The following is a 15,930-nucleotide window of genomic DNA, read 5'->3' as shown; positions in this document are numbered from 1 at the left end:
CATCTAAGTGCAGTCACAGTGGCAGTATAAAAATAACTTTTAAATTGAATTTTTCAAGATCCTCCTCTTCTGCTATCTCTTGCTGCTTCCCACTTCTTTTCTGATTTTGTTTCTTTCTAGTCTTCTCCCTGAAAATCAAGATCTCCTTATGCTTTGCATTAGCAGCTGTCAGGCATGATGCCGTATATACTGATATGCCACTGTGTTAGCCTACTTTGGCACTGTTGGCAGCACTCTGCTGTTATGCTCAATTGAGACAGAAAGGACCATTTCTTACTGAAAAATTAATTCATGAAAAATTACTTCTGTTCTTGAAATATAACTGTTTTGAAAGAAATTAAACATACAGAGAAATCTGTATTACAACAAATTTGTCCTTAATTTTGTAAAGGTTTAAGTGCCAAACATGAATGAATTAAACAGTGAGGCCAACTAATTTTGTGAAATTATGGCCTCAAATTGCCACATGTGGTTTGAGTGCAAATTCCATCAACTGAGATTTTTGTTTTGTTTTCCCTTGACATAGCTGGTTTGGAGCAAAAGTGAATACCACCCCAGGCATCTGGAAATTATCTCTGGAAGGAAATTAGTAACCAATTTACTTGTGTCCCTCTCTGAAGGGGAGAACAAGGTCAGGATGATTGTAGTAGAGATGATCTTTCTCCTGACGTGTTCTCTTTCTCCACCCTGCAAGAGGAGGAAGTAGAACAGCCTCTTCTGTGTTGACCTTTTTCTCCTCTCTAGTCATGGGGTTCCTATCCTTTAAACTTTTTACAAGAGGGTTGCCTTTTCCAGGTAATTCTGCCAGTCTAGGAAGTCCACTATTAGTGGGAAACTAATCTTAGGGGTAGTGTAAAATGAAGTAGCAGTTTTGCAGCATTTCTTTCTACACAGTGCTAACTGCTCTGATTGAGGCTTTTCTTTGATCCTGTTTTGCTGTCATATGTGATGTTTAATTGTTAGCATGGTCCCTGATACTACTTTGGCTCATGCCAACTAGTACTATCCTGGACAGTGTTTACACGTGGTTCAGGGCATCACACATGCCTAGAGTAGCCAGTTTTGGATGCAGCCCCCACTTTGGGGGAAAGAGTTCAGCCATGTACTTGTGAGCCATGTCACATAGCTTGATCTTACTGGCAGTGAGCTCCTGGCACTGCATTGTCCCTGTACTTATTTAAAATACTATTTAAAATGTAGCCTCTGTGCACGCTTGCAGGGGGTTTTAGTCTCCTGTAGCCATTTTTGGCCTTTTCTTACCATAGACAAGTCTTGACTTTACTCCTGTTCCTAGAGCTTTCAGGGTTGACGTTGTTTCATGGAAGCCTTTTGTTTGCAGTGTTTCATCCTCTGTGCACCTGATAGAAATGTATTATTGCGTCATCCAGTTTTCATCTGTGTTAGAAAGAATGACTGCACAACAGGTTTTGTTTGTAAGGTAAAAGAATTTTAGAGGAAGTTGCCTTATAACTATTTCTATCAAGGACTTTGTACATTTGGCAAAACCTTTTATTTCTCCTGCTAATATGCAGTTGATAGTAATTTTAGCTGTTCCTTGCAGCTTCAAGTATTGAATTTGGGGATTTGAGATCCTGTTGGTTGGGTTTTTTCCAGATTGCAGTGTCACTGTCAAGACTGTAGAGATGGGTGTTTAAGATATAAATGTTTTCTGTGTATAGTGGTTTTATATCTAGAACTATGGCTAACAAGCAGGTTTCTGGAGCTGGTATCCATAAGTCAAGGTGATGTGTCAGCTAACAGGCTCCCAGTAGAACAGAAGTCATCTCAAATTCACACGGACTGTGGGTAGCTAAATAGCAGTATGTTTGCCAGTCAGGACTCAGCAAATCATAGAAAGTAGAAAGAAACTGAGTGGAAAGGCTCCTTCTGTACGCTGCAGTGGAGTTGCTGAGCCTGCTCTAAGCTCTGATGGTTGTGATGGACATAGTGGTATATGTCATATTGCAAGTACAAAGTCATCATTGCCAAAATAGTCAAAAAACTCTAAGAAGCATATAAGTAAATGAGCTCTTTCAGTAGACCAGTTTCAGTAGTTCAGAGCTTGCTTATTTAATTTTGCTTAAGCGCATTACATGGATTTGGAAGGGCTGTCACTATGATCTTTGAAATATTGCCATCTTTCTTTCATTCTCTGCTTTAAATGACGTACACAGTAAGACTTTCCTCATACACTGATGATTACAAATTTCTGGGTACTCAGGCTCGTATTCGGAGCTTAAAGGCATTTCAAACCACAACAGATATTCAGAAATGGAAAGGACAAGAGATGTACATTTATTGTCCCCTCTTTTACTACAGCCTGTCAACTCCCAGTACAGAGACTAAGGCTTTAGTTTCTGGCTCTTACCTGGCAGCTGGTCTGTGGGTAAATTAACCCAGCAAGCATGCATAATTTTTGACTAGAATGGATATAAGGTAGGAATTTGAACATGGAAAATATTATCTTGCCCACAGCTTTTGTTTGAAAGTAATTCTGCTTTAAATTTAGAGAAATTCTGTTTTCATAGGGATCTTATTTTCCTTCATTTCTTGTCATGCTACTCAAATTCCTTTATTCGGAACTCTGGAGAAAGACAGAGGAATGACTGATGAAAACCTTGCATGATACTTTGAAAATGTAGCACATGCTGTGAAGTTCCAGTAGATGAAAGCAGAATGGTTGAAGGGTTTAAAACATGCTTTCATATTAATTTACTATCATTTAAATAATCTTTTAAGAGACTGCTTATGAATTCTTTCAGTTGCAACTAGAGTTTATTTGAAGTTTAAAGGGGTATGATGCATTTTCTTTGTGACGTATTCTGCTGTCTTTGTTCATGCTAGTTCTTTGGCGCTTTTAAATCCAGAAGCACACACTGCTGTGCTGGTAAATGCACAAATATTTGTGGTGTTGAGCTTCTACCACAGCTGAACACTGCTGTGCACTTGCTGCAAAAATGGGAAACAGTGAATAATCCCTCTTGCCTTTTGAGATGGTCATATTTTGAATTATGTTGGCAGGATTGAGTGAAGAAGCTTGAATTCTTAACAGTGCTGAACCTGCTCTGTAAGCAGGTAATGCTTTTTCTGAGAGGATTTTGGTCCAGCTTTCACCAGCACTTTGTTCACCTAAAAGTATATTTAAAGTTTTTTTCGGTTTCTGCTGCTAAATTTGTGTTTATGTGCTTTGGTCAGAGAAGAAATCAACGATGTTCCACACATTTCTGTTTATTATAAATTTATTCTTTCACTCAACTTTGTAAGAAATATATTTGGTTAAGCTCTTAAAATATGCCTTTTCTTCATCTAAAGCAAAATAATCCCCTGCATACCACACTTTTAGTAGTAATGTACCTGAAAGTCTTAAATTTCCGTAATTTAACCTGTAAACATTGTACTAACGTTAATAAGTGTTAACTTCTCTTCTTCCCAGGCTTCCAAAGGATGAGTTGGCAACAGAACCACTAAAATATGCTGAACAACTTCCTGTAGCTCAGATAATACACCAGGTATGTCTGTCTTTTTTAAATAGTTCCTAAACAACATCTGTAATACTTAAACTGCTTTTCTAGGTCACTCAAAGTCAGTGTCCTCATGCTGGAAGTATGTAAAAGCAACATATTCCTGTTCAAATGACAACTGTTAAATTATAGAAGTCTTATTCTGAACATGGCAATGAAAAGATACTTGGCTGTGTGACACAGTTGACACTTCAGAGGTTGCTATTAAAATTGTTGCATGTCTGCTGACAAAAAAAGAAAAAAAAAAATCCATGAATTCCTTTGAATTTGCATTTTGACCTAAATCATATTCCCCTTTCTGGAAAAGCAGCCAAAGTATAGAGTCATTACTGTGGAATAATTGTCATGACGAGTTGAGTAGGGAAAACTCTCCTCTTGATACAGTTCTGATTTAGCCCTATTTCTGACTATAGCGGTGTCGTCATACTTTCTGCTTTGCTTTTTGTTTTTCACAATTTATTATTTTCACAATAAAAAACCCCAGGGTTTGAGGTCTTACCTAGATTGTGCCTTCTAAATATGTCCTTATTTAAAATCAGTATTCTTCCAGTGATGTAAGCAAACAAATGTGAGGTATGATGAGGACTCTTGAGTTGGGATTAAATAAGAGGGCTACAGTTTTTATTATTGCATGTTCCTCTCCCCACCCTCCCCCTGCCCCACCCCCAATATCATTTATGGCTGGGAGGAGGAAGAGATCTTGTCTGTGCTGAAGATTCTTTGTTCCGTTTTGGCTCTTTTCGAGGTTTTTCAATCTGTTCTGCTAGTAGGTTAGTTGCCCAGCTTGAGTTCACATGTTGTCATCGTCTATGTTAGCCACAGTGGGCTCTGCCCATTTTGTGGAAACACTTATGGGCAAACAACATGTGTAAAACTGGTGATATACTGCAAAGCATGAGTATTGAGACTTAGTGTGTCCCTCCTTGGTGATTCTTTAAATAAAGCAAAATAGACCTACCCTGTTGCAGCCATTTGGAATTTTCTCAAAACAAGAACCCAGAGTTTGTAGATGCGAGTCCTGCTTCAGGGACAGGTAACTACAGTTTTCCTAAGTCAGGACTGAATAGGTGACATTGCTGTTTTCATAATGGTACCTTGGCAGTCTGGAATCTTTCAAGCAGTCAGGAATACTCTGAAAAATTGACCTGAGAGTTGGGGAAGATGATGACAGTTCTTCATGGGAGTCAAAATGGCACAGTCCATTCACTGCTTTGAGATAAGGAAAACTTCCAACCTGAAAACTGAGACTTGGCGTTGGTCGGGGTAGCAATAAGCCAGAGAGTGTTGGATAAAGCTGTAGTTTCAGACTGAGCTAGTTTTGAATGCTTCAAGATCAATAGAAACAAATAAGAGTCCACTAAATGCCAAAGTTGCTTATAAAATCCTATTAGTATTAATTATTGTTGTAGGTCTTTAAAATGTCTCTGTCGATCAGTGTTTTTAAGCAGTTGAGGCACACGCTGCAGACAGTGCTGGTTTTACCTTAAAGGAAATGTAAGCTTTATTTTAAAGCTTTAAAGTGTACAAGTCTTTTCTGAGAGATGTAAACACAAGGGATTTAAAAACTTTTGGTTGAAATCTGCCCCTCCGGGAAGAATCTCTGATGTGTTCAAAACGTGGAAGATTGGAAATCAGGACCAGTTTGTATGTCAGGAACTCCCTGGTGTTGTCAGAGCTTCAAATGACCCAACAGCCTGCAAATGTCACATTTAAAATTCTGTCTTCATGCCTGACTCTCAGCATAAATGAATTAAACAGCAGAGCAGGCAGCCAGTCAATATGTTCTTAACAGTGAGAGTGAGCAATGAAACAGTTTGGGGGTTGTTTGGAATCAGTAAATAGAAAGCGCAGAGAAAGGCTCACCTAGAGGAAAATCTCAAATAGGAAACAGAATTAACCTTTAAGATGGTCAACCAGACGAAATGTCATAGTAATATTTTTACAACATTAGGTGGGTAATAACCACGAAGGGTTCATTTGGCTACTGGGTGTTACATTGCAGTGGAGTAGTGCACCGTGGAAAAGCAAAAATCTGTTTTTCATGTACTCTTACCTGTTTGCTGTAACAAATTTACCGATAGTCCAGAGCTGCGGACTGCAGGAGGCAGCAAAACAAACCCAACAGAACTGCAAATGTCTTTGATGTAGAGCGTCAGAATAAAATGACTGTTGTTTAGCTATATTGTGCCAGGAGTCAGGCATCGTGCCCTGGTTTTGTATGATGGTGATGCCCTTTCTGAGCTGCTAGTAGCTGTAATGAGCTGAGCATACTCTGCACCAGTGTCCTGGTGAATTAGCACTGCAGAGATTATAATACATCATTTATGAGGGACCTGTGACAATTGGGACATGTAGAGCAAGGGCCGTGTTAAGTTTATATGATCAAATATTTTTTACTTTAAGAAAAAAAGCCAATTTATAAGAAATAAAAAATCAGGTGAGTAAAAGCAGTCAGTAGTGTTTGTGGAGTTACGATGCTTTATCCAAACGGGTAATCACTGGATTTTGGGTACGGGCTTTTGTTGGTGGTTCTGTATGTAATATTTCTCTCAGGTTAAGCCATGGCTGGGTTTTTTTACCTCTAGGCAGAAATAAAGGCAGTGGTCATGTATATGTATAGCATAAATATACATTAAAATTTCAGAAGGATAGACAGGTATCCTAATCAGTATAATGCCTAAGTACATTTTAATTATTGTTAGTAGTCAACATGGCCACTAATTCTATCCAAATGTCACTGTAAGTTTATTCTGAGCACTATTAGAAGTTTCTATGTTTTCCTTGAGCATTAAATGCTATTTCTAACATTCTCTGCAGTGCATCATCTCTGGTGTTTAAAAAAAAAAAGTTATACTAATGAACAAAAAATTACCTTTTGCTCTCTAATCTGATTATTCCCCAGGAAAATTTAAGGTGTGATACATCCTAAACTGATTAATGAAAGGAGACCCAGAATCTGATTTTGGGATTGATCATAAACTTTGTGGCATTAGTAATTATTATAGCAGTATAAAAACCAAAAGATAGCAACCCTGTAAAGTTCAGAGTTCCAATTCTCAGAAATGTGTTATATTTTATGCATTAGACCACAGTTAATTAAAAAGACCGGAAGAGTGAAAATAAACAGCAGAATGTGAACAAATACAAACATTTAAGCCACTGATTTTTAGACATGAACCCGAATCAGACATTTGTAAACTTAATAGCTTACTCTGTTTTCAGAAACAAAAGGGAAAAGCAAGCTTTTAACTGAAATAAAACCCACTAGTGCTTGTTAAAGTAATACAGTCATTAATACAAACTTCTAAAATGGCAAAAGTTAAGCTTTCAAAGGAATACCCACAGAAGACAGGCTTCTTAATGAGGCTTTCTATGTACAGCTGTGCATGCAATGCTGCTACTTAGAGTAAGTTTCTGAATAGTGAGAAGAAAAAGGAGAGGCTACTTTAATTCTGCACTTGTCTTTAGTTGAAACAGGTCTGGTGAGAGAACAGGGGAAACTGCGTTTGAGATGATTGTTTTCATTTATCATAAAGGATATTCATTGCTGGCCTTAAAATTCAGCAAGGTATTTTAACAAAGTACCTAACTTCAGTGCCACTGCTAATGCTCTGAATGTCACTCTGTGTTAATATATTTTGCCTAACTGGGATTTAGGATATTGAAGAGACTTAAATTGTTACAGATGTCTTACTGGTGGAAGAATGTTTTATTGATGAAAGTCACATTTCTGTGGATAAATGCCAGCTCTCCTGATGTTGTTATAATGGAAAACAAAGTGAAATAGCAAATTCAGACCACAATCAACTCATGCACTTACTTTAGTCCATTATAAATTATTAAGCAGATATTGTGATGTTAAAACAAGATGGTATTTCAGGAAGCAACCCCCAGCCCATAGTGGTGACTGCATAATTTACCTAAAAATTGACATGGCTTACAGTTGCACATTTACTTCAAAATAAAGAGTTCCTAGGTAGGGGAATGCATGGGGAAATATTAGATATCACTTCTAATTAAATTATATTAGGTTTCTTTTAGAGGTATGTGTTTTATGGAGTTAGTTTGTTTTTTGTAGAGGTTTTAACCAGTGCGTTTCTGTAGCCTACCTGTAGATGTCTCAGTGGAAAATGCCTGCCTTAATCTCAGGAGTTCATTAAGAGATCATGCTAATCCTGTCAAGTGCGTGTCTCTATTCCAGTTGAGCAACTCGTGTGAGCACCATTAGCTTTGCACAGGTTAGCCTCAGAGGATGTTAGGGAGTTGCCATATCCATTATAGTTTGAGGGTATCGACTGCAGTCCACAATAAGGGAAATTTAACAAGAAATTTAAGAAAGATGATGTGAGGGGTACCTCCAGACTTAGAAAGGCACAGGCTGATGGCTAGCAAAGATGACTGTAGAGCTGCAGTTCTGCCTTTGTGTCCATCATTTATGTGCTTTTTGTAATGAGTTTGCCTCCCCCCTTCCTGCCTTCCCCCCCAATTCCTTTTGCTTTGAAGATTAGTTTTTTTATTCATTCTGAGGACCTCATTCTCACATAGTAGAGGGGTGTTAGTTTATTGCATTTGTTGATGTTATTCCTGTTTCATGCTGCTTTAATTGAGTGAGGTTTTCTGTAGCAGCATTTGGCAGAAATTGTTGAAACAGTATTAAGAAAATAGAACGCACTATGTCGTATGGATTTTTTGACGTACTTTTTGATTATCTATAACAGAACAATTTTAGCTCTCAGACTTAAATGTTTTCACAAACATTAAATTAAAGTGGCTTTATGTGGTTTACAGTCTTTGCGAAGTGCTCGATATGAAAATTAAACCATCACATGGCGATGCAGTCTTGGAGGCAAAACTTTTAAGGTTCAGGGATCGGACTGATGCTTTGTCCATTGCCTTGCAGCTGTCCTCTGGCAGTTGTCACATATTGAGAGGTCCTCTCGCACTTGGTCTACACTCTGTCATGATGCTGGAGTCTTGGTTTCTATTTATGTTCTATAGAAAACATTAGTGGTATTTAGAACTTTGGTCAGGTATGCTTAATAGCATGGCAGTAGCCCAGATTTGGATTTTTTTGATGCAGACAATAAGTTTGGTTTATGGATAATGATTTATTGAACAGTTTAAAGTACTTTAAGTGATACTTGCATTTTACTGTGTCTTCACAATAAAGAAGAGAGCTTCAAAAGCAACTTGTGGTGTTTAGAATGTGTCAGGCTGGATGTGTAAAGGTTTAGACACAGCTATTTATACATTCTCTAAAAATCCATTCCTGTAGCTGTGTTTAAAAATAACTTTAAAGCATAGCTTGCTTTTTAAAACACTGGCCATAGTATTCAGCTGATGTCAGAGATAAAAAGCAACCTTTCACCAGAAGGTCCAAATTTTGCTGCACCTGTTAGCACAGATATAGGTGTTTTTAGGAATGATTTTCTTTGTCAGAACTCATTTTTTTCAGGATGGTTGAAAATTTAGGGTTTTTTATCAAAGATTAGAAAGTACTCTCACTTCAGAATTCAGTCTTATTTTAACAAATACACTGTGTGGCTACCAAACAAAAAGCTTTGTGTCATGTCACCTTGCACTAGAACACCCGCCTGGTCAGGCTTTGCTTTGGAGTTCCAAGGAACATACTGAAGGCCTCATTGTCCCCTTACCACTGCTACTTCTTGCAGACACTTGAGAGTATCTGGAGAACAGCAGCCTGTTTCCAGCAGTGTTCCTGTCTGTGTGTGCCAGACAGAGGTGAGAGAAGCTCTTTCTAAGGCATGGCATGGAAATCTGTCAACATCCTCTTTCTCACCAGATGATATCAAGTCCTCTTTGGGGCTCAGGCTCTTTGACTATTCATGTGCGTAACTAAACCTGGGTGTGTTGTGTGCCTTTTGCTCAACCAGCCTTTCTTCTTCTAGGGTACTTGGGATGTATAGGACACAGAAATTAATGTGTGCTACTAAGATTATTTTTTTTTCAAACCCTTTTCTTTATTAAACGTAAGCTGGTGAGTTGTGTAATGTAGAGGTGAGGTGCCTGCATTTTATAAGTAGTGGAGGTGGTCTCAAGTGGACTCATGACTGAATGTTATCCAGTAAATAAGAACTTGCTTCTTTCTCTAAATTATATTTAGTATGTGGACTTAATTTCTCCCACTGTTGCATAAATTAGAGATTATTTAAATTTTTTCTTGGCTTCCTTTAATTTGAATGCTACCCAGTAGAAAACTCAGTGCTCAGAAGGAGCAAACCAAGCTTCCTGTGAAAAGCTATTACTGCGTGGTTTTCCCAACCACCATACCAAATATATCATAGAGCAGCAGAGGTATTCCTGCCAACATTGTGCTACTCCGTGCATATAGGTGCTTTGAAGTTCACTCCCTAATATTTCTTCTAAAATTAAGGTTGATTAAAAAAATTGTGAGTAGCAGGGGCTTGCTGTGTGTATGATTTATGTAGTATATGCAACTTGCACCTTTAAATCTAGAGAATGAGTGCTTAATATTTTGATAGTATTGCTTTCTATAAATTAAGAATGGAATCATCCCCTGATGTCCTGACTCACTTAAAGAAATCACCAACTACATGCTTACTTGTTTGTAGATGGTACAGATCTTTTACTGGCAAAACATTAAGCCAGAAACATTGTCAGGCATTTTTTCATCTAGTGAACTACTGCAGTCAGTGATGATAGTTGGGATCTTCATATGCAAGTCAGTACACAAACAGTAAGTTGGTTTTTTTTCTTTTTCAGTAATTAAGTAGTGCATTAGCCTAATGAAATCTCACAAGCAAAGCCATAGCATTCCTGAAATAGACTATATTTCTGAGTATGAAGTATTTTGGTAAAAGATTTAAACTGTATCAGTTTAAACTTTATCAGTTCTTTCCAATCACATGATACAATGATGTGGAATTAGTGTAAATTACTGATGAGCAGTTTTTATAGACAAGGCACAGCTGCTTTTGTTTTGTTGTGGTTTTCATCTGAGCGTGAGGGAACCCTCTGGAAACTGAGACTTCATAAGGTCTCTTTTCTTCCATTTTCCCATTGAAGGACTGTTGGGGGCGATCACACTCTGCCTATCCAAAAGCATTATTTTGCTGTTCCTCAACCACAGGGGAAGTTCTGCTTCTTAATCTCTTAAATTGAAGTATTAGATGGAAGCTGTTCTCCGAATCTTCAAGACAACACAAAGATACCTGTCTTGGAACTATTTTTCTTTCAAATTCTGTCTCCCAAATCTTAAAAATTTAGCCGTAATTATGAGGAACTTCATTTCCTCATAGACTTCATAGACTACCAGAATATTCATGCAGGGTGAACTCTTCTTTTTGTCTGCACACAACACTGCTCAGCAGAGCCAGAAAAGAAGAATGAGTGGGTTTTGTTGCTGACCAAGCGTTACAGGGGAATTGAATGTAGTATTAAATTCTTCCAACTATAGCCGAATACAATGGATAGAATAACTAAATGTGTTGAAAAGCATCTTGCATGAGGAACCTGAACAATGAGTTGTGGAGTTCTTGTTTTTAACCATTTCCAACTAGAAATACCACACTGAATGTTTGCTGTGAGACATGAAGTGGGGAAACTTCGCCATGGCCTGTTGCAGCTACCCAGAGACACTGATGGAGGATGGTAGCCTTTTTTTGACAGAAATGTTATATGCATGGTCCATCCTTTCTTCCCTTTTTATCCATTAAAACATGTAAATTTACCCCTCCGTTGCATTTTTTAATAAGTATAGAAAGTGTATTTTTAAAACAATAAGAATTTTCTTTTTTCCCCATTGCACAGCTCTCTTAAGAACGTTAGTTGCACAGTTAGCAAAATCTGATGTGCATGTATGTCATTACTTTCTCTGGACATCAGTAGGGTCCAGTCTCTGCTGTCATGTCTTGGAATGTGAATTTATGACTTCTTGACTGAAGTGCACCCAGCACGGTGTGACAGTCTCCCTCAAAAATAGTCACCTCTTTGGGGAGATGCAATTGCAGAAATGGGTGCAACGGGTGCAGTGTTTTCAAAATGACCATTTGAGGCTGTACATATCCTGCAGTTTAAGCAAAGTACAGCACTGAACTGTGCAGTTTTCTCAGGTTGTGTCTCTTTTCTCTCCCTGATCTGTGAAAACCCTTAGATTTATAGATCGCCATTGTATCTTCATTTTCCTTTGGTGTGGGATGGGACAATCAGTTTGCCAGGCAGCTTGGAGTCATTTAACTAGGGGCTTCCCCTCAAGTGGCCACACTCCCCTCTTCCCCATTCCTCTTAGACCCTGGTGCTCATTAAGTACAGCTTAAAAGAAAGAAATAAAAGAAGAAAAAACAGGGGTGTGAGTGGGGTGGCATTTTTTCAGTCTGGCAGAGTACGTGGGTACGGAATTTCTAACGCCACCCAGAATAGGTAATATCAGCCAAAACTGATGATGTGTATGTATATTCCCTGAACACTTTTGTTTATCTTTCTCAAGAGCAGAGGAGAGTGAAAATAATAGTTATTCTGGAAAGTTGAAATGGAAATAGAATTAAGGCTTTTGTGCATATCATGGGAGTGCTCATTTTGCCTTTGAGAATACTGGTAATATGAGGCATTATATGTGAATGTAGCATCATCCATTTCATGGATTGTGAGACATCAGTTTGATCCCCACCAGCATATAGAATTGTCAGAAGTACTATTAAAAAATACATGAAAAGATACCCTGGCTCTGTAGTAGCTGTAATTGTTAGAGGTGCCATGTTGAATTTACAGCTGCTTTAGAAGGTAATTCCTGTAATCGTTTCTTTTAAATAAGCACTATCTGAGATGTAAGATGAAGGAGGAGGTTCAGGAAGTGACTGTAACACGTCTGCCTTTGTAGAATGCCGTAGATCATTGTGGTTTACTCATCTGACCCTTCAAATTTCAGTTCAGTAGTAGCTGTATGACCGTGAACTATAAACATGATTATATTTCTTATATATATAAAAAAAAATTGTGCTTTTTTTCAGCTGAATCAGATGTGTTTGAAGATCCTGTATGCACAAACCTTTCAGTATATGCTATTCATCTTTCTGTGTCTTTGTTTTGGCTTTGGACTGATTGTGCCATGATCTCCTTTTGTTGTGCTTTACAACCTGCTCACAACTGTGATTTAAGACTCTGGTTACTGTTTCTACTGTGTGGTAGCTATGCTCAGAGCTTTACAGAAAGAGACAGGTTCAAAAGTGCCTACAGCTTAAAGCAAACTTCACATAGCATGTTGGCAAAAAGCAGAACAAGGTTAAGAGTGAGAGATTCTGATTTGTGGACTAAGGCCATAAAGGACTGTTAAGTTAATCTCTTCTGACTTGCTGCACAAAGTGCAAAGATACTTTATTTATATTCTCCCTTTGTGTCTATATCGAAATCGAGAAGGATAACTAGAAAAAGGGAGCGAGTAGAGGCTGGTAGATGTTTAATCAAAATATTGTAATTATGGGGGAAACACAACAGAGGAGGACAATTACAGCATGCTAGGACGTGTACGTGATTACAGAAAGCATGGACGAGATTACAGCTGTTACTGAAGAAGCAACATGTACGTGTCCCAGGGGTCTCAACTACTAACGTCATGTGAGTTGTTGCACAGTGCTATAGATAAAATATCAATAGCTATTTCACTTTGTTTTGGGCAGCTGATATTAGAACTGCTGCTGCTGCTGCAAATTTAAGGAGGTTATTTTTAAGGGAGTTCTGTGATTTGAGCTTGGCTAATGCCAGAGCTTTTTTACTAAAATTACCTCTCCAGTCATTTTAACTCTCAAAGTTGTAGCCCTCTATTAAGCATATAATTCAATGTTTTCATCTTTCTTTGCTTCCATGAGATTTTTTTTTTGTGATACCCTGCATTCATTTGCATTTGTCATCTATAAGGCTGGATTCTTAGATATTCTGAGTCTTTTTGGATTTGGCTTACCTGGGTCCCATTTGTTTGCTGTTCCTTCAAATATTGAATACTATTTAGGTCACTGTGGTGAGTTGTCTCCAGTGGAGATAACTGAATAGCTTTTCAGTGCATAATGGTATGCAAATAATATACCTCTGCCTCCCATGGGAATAGACTAAATGTATGCTGAAGCTTTCTGTGACCTTAATAGGTTTGTAGGCATCATAATATACCATGTGCTGCTGAAGCACAGTGTCTGATGTACAAATACTTCAGCTGTGATTCAGGGCAAAGAAATATATGAAATAGCTGTGAATTTAGTATGTGATCCACACACCTTACTGTTTATGGGAGTGTATACCAGCAATATACCTGATCTACTTTTGTAATGTAAGCAGTATGTTTTTATAATGGTCACCATTAATAAAACAGAAGATGCTTAATGTCTTATGGTTAGAACATGCTAATTCATTACATTGTAGAGTATCTTAATGTACGATACAAGATGAAACTGAAAAACGTGGTAAAATGATAAAGAAGTTACTCAGATGGGTTTTATGAAGATTCACATGTAAAAGCACCTTTTAAAAATCTTTCTTCTTTTTAGTTTGTTTTTATTACAGATTCTAGAGCAATTCAGGAGACAGATGTTGAATTTAAAAAAGCTTTGCTGTCGTGAGGCTTTCTGTGCAAGAGAATGCATTCCTCCTAAAACTTCATTTTACTTAAATTAACTTGTATTTCCACTGAGGATGGCTTATATTAAGCACAAAGGGAGGCTTAGCAGTTTAGACTTCCATCAAATAAACTGCATAACTAAAAAGAGAAGATGCCAAGCCTCACACTCTTGTAGTTGAAAGTATTGTGTTCTCTCTCATGGGAACTTGAGATTAGAGAAATTATAAAGGCTTTGCATAAAAACAGGGAATTAGAATTAATTTTTGCTTAAGCAGGGAAGTGTCAAAAGCCTATTATGGTAATTTTTCAATTTTGTCTTAACTGTTCACACATTTTAAAATAGTTGTACAATTGAGTGGAAGCATAATTGATGTGTTGTGGTTTTTTTTTTTTTCCTTGGGCCATCATAAAACATAGCTTAGGTGCACTTAGGCTCAGAAGAAGTAGGTGTGCTAATTAAGTAGATGAAAATTTTCATATCATAGTGAGAAAATTTGCTTAATGGATTGGAATAGTATTGTAGGAACAGTTCCCCTATTCTTAATTACATCCAAGTACCAATATCAATATTAGATGAAGACAATTAAACTACAAAAACCTTAGTGAGAAAGTGTAACTCCTAGCAGTAGAATTTTGGTGTTGTAGAGACTATAACCTTCATTATTATTATTATTATTATGGTAAACAGTAGCAGTGAAAGTCTACATCAAAAGAAATGTTACTTAATAATACTATTCATTGTCTTTTAATGTAAATTAAAAGCTGAAAATAACATGAAGAGCTGCTACATTTATTTTGTTAATTCTTATTGAATTAAAAAATAAGTCTTGTCTATATCACCACAGCCTACAAAGTGCCAGGGTAATAGTTTAAAATGTTGTGCATGATCTAAGCAAGTTCTAGGACTTTCCTAATTAAAGTAAAACTGTTTTGGGAAAACTTTTAATGGTAAATTAAATCATTTTTTCTTTCAGTAAATATGGTATTTAACAGAAGAAATACTACTCAAGAGTTGCTTTCAGTTTGGTGATCAGTTTTGCTATTCCATAAGAGGAATCTTTGGTGCAACAAGCTTTGCATTTGGAATGAAACTTACCTGGCAAATGTGAAAGTAAGCAATCCTCCAAAGTGGTCCTGGCGTAGTAAGGCTTGTTTTTATATGCAGAGTGAGGGCGTCTTTCCCACCTTTCTGCTAATTTTTCAGCAGAAGCCTCTGGGCAATGAGAGTGCTGCCTTTGGCATCCCCAAATTACACCCAGTTTGTTCAGAATTCTTTTGGGCTTTGTCTGCTGTAGAAACTGGTGAAAAGATAGGAAGCTGTTCTACTACAGGAATACCAGGAATAAGAAAACCAACTTTGTGCATGGGGGGTGCACGTGGAACAGAGGGAGAGGGTGGGGATGCTAGTAGGTCTTTAGGCAAAGGGTGAAGCATTTCTTAGTCTTTATATTATTGCTTAGTACTGATTGTTCTGGGCATAGAAACAATGTGCTTGTGTGTAAGTAAATGTGTAATTTGAGTGTAAGACTAAATTCTTGACTTTGTGTTAATCTGTCACTATACGTAGAAGGATCAGGATGTTTCTATATAAAGCAGGTTGCTGCAGCATGTTACAGTAATTTGTCCAAGGTGCAGGATTTAATTCAGTCTTCTGATATCAAATGTGTTCTACAGCGTTTTCATTTCTCACATAACCTGGTATAGTCTTTATTAATCATTACTTTTTCATTGTTTACACACAAGTTTCTCTAATAGCATTTATTTAAATGATATTTCAGTGATAGTAAAATTAGCAGGTTTGCTAGGTTTTTTCTTCAGTCTACTATA

The 15,930-nt window shown here is 37.4% G+C and overlaps 1 protein-coding gene across 1 annotated transcript in view; it reads left to right on the top strand.

Annotated features, from left to right (window-relative positions):
* PIGK (phosphatidylinositol glycan anchor biosynthesis class K) overlaps positions 1-15,930 on the top strand; it is a gene marked incomplete at its 5' end in the record, with an annotated part of 66,188 nt that overhangs the window by 38,316 nt on the left and 11,942 nt on the right. Inside the window, one exon of the mRNA XM_084266505.1 lies at positions 3,434-3,509. Coding sequence (XP_084122631.1) covers positions 3,434-3,509 — 76 coding nt within the window. The remainder of the gene's footprint in view (positions 1-3,433; positions 3,510-15,930) is intronic.

The sequence above is a fragment of the Gallinula chloropus genome (assembly GCF_964237585.1).
Source record: "Gallinula chloropus genome assembly, chromosome: 6".
Lineage (NCBI taxonomy): Eukaryota > Metazoa > Chordata > Aves > Gruiformes > Rallidae > Gallinula > Gallinula chloropus.
The sequence above is the reverse complement of the archived record's forward strand: the minus strand, read 5'-3'. Positions and strand labels throughout refer to the sequence as shown.